The sequence below is a fragment of the Gymnoscopelus braueri genome, assembly GCF_963280865.1.
Source record: "Gymnoscopelus braueri genome assembly, chromosome: 11".
Lineage (NCBI taxonomy): Eukaryota > Metazoa > Chordata > Actinopteri > Myctophiformes > Myctophidae > Gymnoscopelus > Gymnoscopelus braueri.
In genome coordinates this window covers 19,883,506-19,890,521 of record NC_137613.1, presented here as the reverse complement: position 1 = coordinate 19,890,521, position 7,016 = coordinate 19,883,506, and the positions used below count along the sequence as shown (strand labels likewise).

Here is a 7,016-nt window from a genome sequence, read left to right as displayed (position 1 = left end):
TGAAAACAAGCAGCTCTCAGACCCACTCCTAACTTTAAAAAAAAACTAAAACAAAAATGAAAGACAAAAAAAAGGTACATAAAACTTTTACGAACGATTCAGTTTCTTAAAAAACACTCGGTCATCTATTAGAAAACAACAACACGAGCCGAAAAGAAAAGGCGGGGGTGTGTGGGAGGTTAAGGAGTGAGGTCCAAAGATTCGAGGAGGTGACCACTTATTTATTTATTTTCCCCCCACCAGTAGATGGCACTAGTGGGTTACATCACAGCGGTCGCAAGTGGGATTATCCTTCCTCGACTTGGTTGAGTGGAACGGGAGGAGGAAAGGAGGGAGGGAGGGAGGGAGAGAGAAGGGAAGGAGGAGGTGGAGGAGGGAGGGAGTAATAGATCTGTAATAGAAGACTGGCAGTGAAAAGAGAGTGCTGGAGAGAGAGAGAGATAGAGAGAGAGAGAGAGAGAGAGAGAGAGAATGGCAGTTAAACAGCAGAGAAGGAATGTGGCAGACTATGGCAGTGATCGAGGGCAGAGCGGGCGCGGGGGCAGGGGAGGTTTGGGAAACAAAACCATAACTAAAAACTACAACAAAACAAGAAGAATCTATAAATGGACGCCACCCACCCGCTCATATAGCCGGTTGGGAATCTAGACGGGAGCTGCCATGTTTGGGTGTTCCGTGTGGTAGTAGTACCAAGTAGTGAGCCTCCATGGAGTTAGCATTCAGGGCTTCTTTTGTTTTAAATTCACCGTCGTTATCATTCATGGAGTGTTATCATTCACAGCGGCGTGGTTTCCGTCGTAACTATGGTGTCGCGCACAGAAAACAGCCGATCTATAAGCGCACGCATTTTGCGTGCTTGTGGGTCGGCTTGTGGATCGGCAATTTTGTGGCTCGAAGCTTGCGGATCGGCTATTTTCTGCGCACAACGCCGCCGTTCGACTAAGTATAAAATCAGGCTTTAGAGCACACAGTTCTATATGAAGAGTGAGTGGATCTACAACGGTGATCTCAAAGAACAGTACAACCAGTGGCAGAATAATGCTGTTAAAAAAAGGAGGACAGAGGACGAGAGAAAGAAGGATGAGAGGGGTGGGGCCACACTCCACCCATTCTCTTCTCTCCTCCTCTGTCGTTGGTCCTCTCGTTGTTTTGGTGTTTCGTGTGAGTGTGTGTTTTTTTTGTTTTTTGTTTTTAGAAGAAGGTGTAGAAGGAGATGGGAGGATGGTGAAGAGGAGAGGAGGGGAGGGGAGGGTGGGGGGTGTTGTATGGTTTGAGTGTGTCGAGGAGAGATGGATGGGCGGGAGGGGGTGGGAAGGAGAGAGAGAGAAAGAGACAGAGGGGCAGAGAAAAGACGGGATGAGCTCAGGGGAGGAACGGGGTGAGAAGTAAAGAATGGTTTGATAATTTAATAGTATGTCTCTTTTTCCACCCAGCCTGCAGAAGAAAATAAAGGAAAGGGGGAAGAGAAACAAAGAGACAGACAAAGAGTTAGAAGATTCCCTCTATTAACTGTTATTTTGACTGTTTTATGAATTATTATTATGATTATGAATACATTTTACATTGAATTGTATTTTGAACTAGTACTGAAATAAATCATGTCACGTCTTTAGATAATATTGTCAGCGTTGCATTTAATGAATACAATCACAGTTGTTTTTTTCTCCCCTCTTCTGATAAATATTGCTTAACATTACAGACCTGAGGTCAGTCATTTACAATGACTAAGAAGTCTGCACTGCATGTATTGAGGAATTGAGGTTTTGGATGTAAAAAGTCAAAAAGACAAAAAATATATAATGAACCAAGACCTTTCCATAGGCCACTGGTAATCACGCGACTTATAAGCAAACTTTGGCACATTTTGGTGTGTGGATAGACTTGGTTCTTAGTTTTTTTTGTGTGTGTGTGTGTGTGTGTGTGTGTGTGTGTGTGTGTGTGTGTGTGTGTGTGTGTGTGTGTGTGTGTGTGTGTGTGTGTGTGTGTGTGTGTGTGTGTGTTGTATTACCTCCGGGGTTCCGGCGCAGGATGAGTTTTCGGATCTCATCGTAAACAAAGATGAGGAAACTGTACGGGAATGCACAGAACCACCAGCTGGGCCTGAGAGGGTGAGAGAGAGAGAGAGAGAGAGAGAGAGAAAGAAAGAAAGAGAGAATGAGAGAATGATAGAGAGACAATGGGAAGCAATGATTCCACCAAACAACTTCCAACCCCCACTGCTGTTAACCAAAAGCCTGAGCATAGGTCCCTGGTCCTTACTTGAGTGGGTACATCCGTAGTGCCACGTCCATGCCAGGGCAGTAGGACAGGAAGGCAGCCAGGGCCGTCTCCTCAAACAGGCCAAAGATCAAAATCTTATTCCTGGGAAAAAAACAAAACAGAATCAAGTCAACACTTTCTCACTTGCTTACACAAAGGAGGAAAGAGAGAGCGAGCGAGAGACAGACAGAGAGAGCGCGAGAGAGAGAGAGAGAGAGAGAGAGAGAGAGAGAGAGAGAGAGAGAGAGAGAGAGAGAGAGAGAGAGAGAGAGAGAGAGAGAGATGTAGAACTACAGAGACACACATACTGAAGGAATGCAGAGAGGGAAAAAAAAGGCAATCTAAAAAGTGTAATTGCAACTATTGTTTATTTACTTTGCAATTATTCAAATCGATTGCTTTTTCGATTGATCAAATAATTGAGAAGCACATTTTCTTGATACATAAGTACACTTTAAATCATCAAATTGATTTTCTATGATTGATTAAAACGATTAATTGCTACCGCTACTCCACTGTGCTCTTCCATGCATGGCTGACCTAGTGTTCAAGTGCTGATCCAAATCTACTTTAGGCCTGTTAAGATTCTTTCCCTCTAGAGGAGTGTGTCTTAAGGACAGGAGTGGAGCAGGAGCAGTAGTACTAGTTATCTGGGTCTGTGTGGCTGTCCCATAGTAGACCACTGTCCAACAGTGTGCCACTGGGACATGACAAACATGGAGGATAACCCAGAAAGGATGAGCGAGAAAGAATAGAAGTACATAAACAGAACAAAAGATTGGCCATGCATGCCTGCAATTTAAAGGGAGGGAGTGAAAAGGAGAAAACTGAAATGATAGTAATATAACTGAAATAACGTCCTCCTGGCAGGCCGGAACGGGCGGGAGGCAGAGATAACTATTGCTATCCTTAACATGCATGTAATGCAGTAACATGCTATTCCCAAATTGGAATAGCATGTTAAAGGTTCAATGACATTCATTTCCACTTTTTTTATGTTTTATGTTTTTTGGGGGGGTTTTATGACCTGGCGGAGCAGAGGCGATGATTGACACTCAAAATCCCTCAACAGCGACACCCGCAGGCAAAGATTTATTTTTTCATTGCAGTTGAAAAGGCTTTAGATGGATAACTGGAGTGGAATTTTTTGTAAAAACGTTTTATACACGTTTGAAGGACCATGACAAAGACTTTTAATGTGTGGTAAAACTGAATGTCATGAAACCTTTAAGGGGTCACTATAGAGTGTGCCTCCAAAACCACCTTCACTTCTGCCCATAGAGACGGCTGCACTTTGACCTGACCGACACAGCCCCTGAGTAGGCAACCAGGCTTTTTACAAACCCTTTTTATTCTAAATCTCTGCCTTCCAATGACATCATCTGAGTGTATTCCAAGCTAAATGGAAACTACAGCCTTTGCCTTCCTGGAACGTTAGCACACTGAAGCCATTGTCAATTAACGCATCTGTGTCACTTCTTGATTTGAGCTAAAAAGCATTATTTTACACTTTGGCTATTTTTGAAAAATCGCGAAAATGTGTGCAAATGTTTGAATATATTTTTTTTTAAGCGAACACTTCAAAGTCAAATCTTTACTTCTGGGGGGTCCCTGGAAGAAAATATTTTGAGATGGGGGTCCGTGGCCAAATGCATATCATTTTGCTGTCCTTGACATGAAAAGGTTTGAGAACCACTGACATAGAAACATACGTTTTTTTCAATAGACATTTGTAGAATCGGAACCTCAGGCCTTAATGGGTTAAAAAAATAAAGTATGTTTAAAATGCTGTTTGAAATGACCACCGAAAGTAGTTTGTGTTAAACTCTGTATAGAGGTTCAGGAGAGGTGTTTGTTCTTACTTCATGCCCTGCTGGAACACAGAGTTGCGTCTGGTCTTGCAGATGATGACATCCGCCCACTGCACCACCACGATGCTGACAAAGAAGGCTGTGTGGCAGGTGTATTCCACGATCTTACGCTGCTCATACGTCTATACAGGGAGAGAGAGAGAGGGAGAGGGTATTAATGGTCTGTTGTACCCATGGATTAAAGTTCTCAGTCTTTTTTATTTCAATCATTTGGATTCTATAGAAGCCAGCATGTCTTCTATGGAAGCATGTTGCACAGTGAAAATGGCCGATCTACAAGCTCTCAATGCGTCGCAGACGTCAGATTTTATTGTGCTATAATAATCCATTGTGTACCCATTGCTGTCCGTAGCTGTCCTCCAGGTCGTTCATGGAGCGGTCGTCCCAGTTGAGCCTGATGCCGACCAGCAGAGAGGGAAGGAAGCCGTTCTCAGCCAGGATCACAAAGTAGGAGAAGAAGCCTCCCAGAGCTTGGATCATACCTGTCATATGCACAGAATGGGGGTGGAGGAGGGAGACTGATTGATTCACTGATTCACGGTTTGACACGATTACATTATACCAAAGAGCAAACATTCAGGAATCACAACCAATCAGCACAATAATTATTATGCTGACAAAAAGAGAAGGAACTAGAAAAAGTGCTCCTCGGAGCACAGGTCTCCACCAGGTCAGGTAGGTTATTGTGGCCTCCTGGTGGCGCTATAATAGGTCAATCTAAAAAGGGTACCATTTCTTCTTAGGTCTTGCAAGGCAATCGGACACTGCATTCATGATTTGAGGATTTTAATTTTGTTCCAATTTTTTTTTTTGCTAAATTAGACCTGCTGGTGGCGCTATAACAGGCCAATGTTAAAATGGTACCATTTGTTCCTCAACATAGTGTGAATGTGCGTGCAAAGTTTGACCGCAATCGGACGCTGCATTCATGATTTGCGGCATTTGGTTCTAAACAGGCCACTCCTGCAAACTTTAGATGTGAATCTTAGCCAATCGGGATGGAATATGAAAAATTAAACAGATCCGTCTTGATCACATGACTATAGAGATCATGTGTACCGATTTGCGTGAAATTTGGTTAAAATCGGAAGGAGTAATGTAAAGAAATATGTTTTACATAAGTCGGCCTCCTGGTGGCGCTATAAAAGGTAGATGTGAAAAATGCAGGGCAAAGGTTTTTCCTTGACCTCACAGTTTCGCTGCGATCAAGCCAACGGTGCGGGAGATTAGCTGTCCACGGACGGACGGACGGACGGACGGACAGGGGGTAAACATACTCTCTCGCCATGCCTTTCGGCCTGGCGGAGACAACTATCATGGGAGGGGAAGAGAGGAAGAGAGAGTGAGATCAGTAGGGCGAGGGCTTCCCTGTGAGACCCATCAATCGAGCAGTGTTTTTTCCCCCCCCGTCCGGCCTGATAGATCTGAGGGCGGGTTAGCTTAGTTTCTGGGACTTCTGTTTTATCAATGCTTCAGTGACGGTGAAAGTAGAGCCGTCACCAACCTCTTGAAATTCTTTACAGACTAAGCGATTGGCATGTCGGTCCTTTAACTTTGCTTTGCTAAACGTTGGTTGGCACTGCTCTAGTACACATGCACGCACAATTCCCTCCCTTTTGCCCCTTTTCCTTCTGATGGAGTGAAGCTTGTGTCTGATTTGTACTCGGTTGCGTGACACTGGCGCGCAAACTAAGTATAAACGAGGCATTATATACTGTAATAACACGATGGGGGGTCAGTGTGACGTACCGATCTGTCCGTAGGCGATGCTGATCAGCCTCTCGTTCACCAGCTTGTCCCTCGCCGGGTTCCTGGGCTGACGCTTCATGATGTCACTCTCTGCTGCCTCGTAGGCCAGTGAGATGGCTGGGACCTGGTGGACAGCAGGGGGGGGGGGGGGGAGGGAGCCAGAGAGCCATTAAGACCTGAGGCCAATTCTACAAAATGCCTTCTAAACCATTTGTTCTCAAACGTTTTTGTGTCAAGGACCCCCCAGAATGATATGTATTTGCGGACCCCCGTCTGAAAATGATTTGTGCCAGGGTCCCCCAGAAGAGAAGATTTGTGTTAAAAAAAAATATCAAAATGATTCAAAATCATTTTTTTTTTAAAGGTTAAAAAACAGCACATGTACAAGCTCGCAGCGCGGCACTAAGTGACGCGCTGTGAGCTTGTATATCTGCTATTTTTTGAGAACCACTGTCTAAATCCTGAGAGTTTTCTGAAATACCCATGTTGCTATATAGCTGTATATAGCTAAAATCTACAACGACACAGATGCTTTGCCGGTTTTAATGGGTTTAAAGGGACATGAAAGTGTGGAGGAAGTTATTATAAAAGGATGGAAGGAGAGTGCAAGAAAGAGACAGAAAGAGAGAGAGAAAGGGAGAGAGAGAGGGACAGATGAAGTCCCACATGCAGAGAGGAGATATTTGAGAGACAGCCAGAGAAAGAGAAAAGACAGACCGACGCTTGTTGACACATTGTGATCATGTTCAGGTGGATGAGCATCACATCATGCCTGCACACTGTGAATGAAGGCAGATGGGTTTACATACTGTGGAGCCGTGTGTGTGTGTGTGTGTGCACGAGGAATATTGATACCTGATATGCATTATTGGTGTGTGTGTGTGTGTGTGTGCGTGCGTGCGTACCTGTGAACATATTAGATTAGGGAGTGCATAACCCATGCCGTGTACAGTATGTATGACTTCTTGTTCAGCCATGGGGATCCAAGCATGAGTGTGCATACAGAACATAGAATGCTCATTGTATCCACCACCGATCGTGACTGGTGACTGCACACCCACATACAGTACTGTACATTCACACAGCATGCATGGTTATGCATGCATATTGCTGGCCTGTGCTCAGGGTGATGCTGTG

General features: G+C 44.4%; 1 protein-coding gene across 1 annotated transcript in view; it reads right to left on the bottom strand.

The window, feature by feature from the left end:
- Positions 1 to 1,326: 1,326 nt before the first annotated feature.
- atp1a3a (ATPase Na+/K+ transporting subunit alpha 3a) overlaps positions 1,327 to 7,016 on the bottom strand; it is a 47,351-nt gene continuing 41,661 nt past the window's right edge. The window contains exons 18-23 of the mRNA XM_080441439.1: positions 5,880 to 6,003; positions 4,467 to 4,612; positions 4,122 to 4,252; positions 2,260 to 2,361; positions 2,009 to 2,100; positions 1,327 to 1,434 (exon numbers count right to left, since the gene is read on the bottom strand). Of these exons, the coding sequence (XP_080297565.1) occupies positions 1,406 to 1,434; positions 2,009 to 2,100; positions 2,260 to 2,361; positions 4,122 to 4,252; positions 4,467 to 4,612; positions 5,880 to 6,003 (624 nt within the window). The 3' untranslated portion in view covers positions 1,327 to 1,405. The remainder of the gene's footprint in view (positions 1,435 to 2,008; positions 2,101 to 2,259; positions 2,362 to 4,121; positions 4,253 to 4,466; positions 4,613 to 5,879; positions 6,004 to 7,016) is intronic.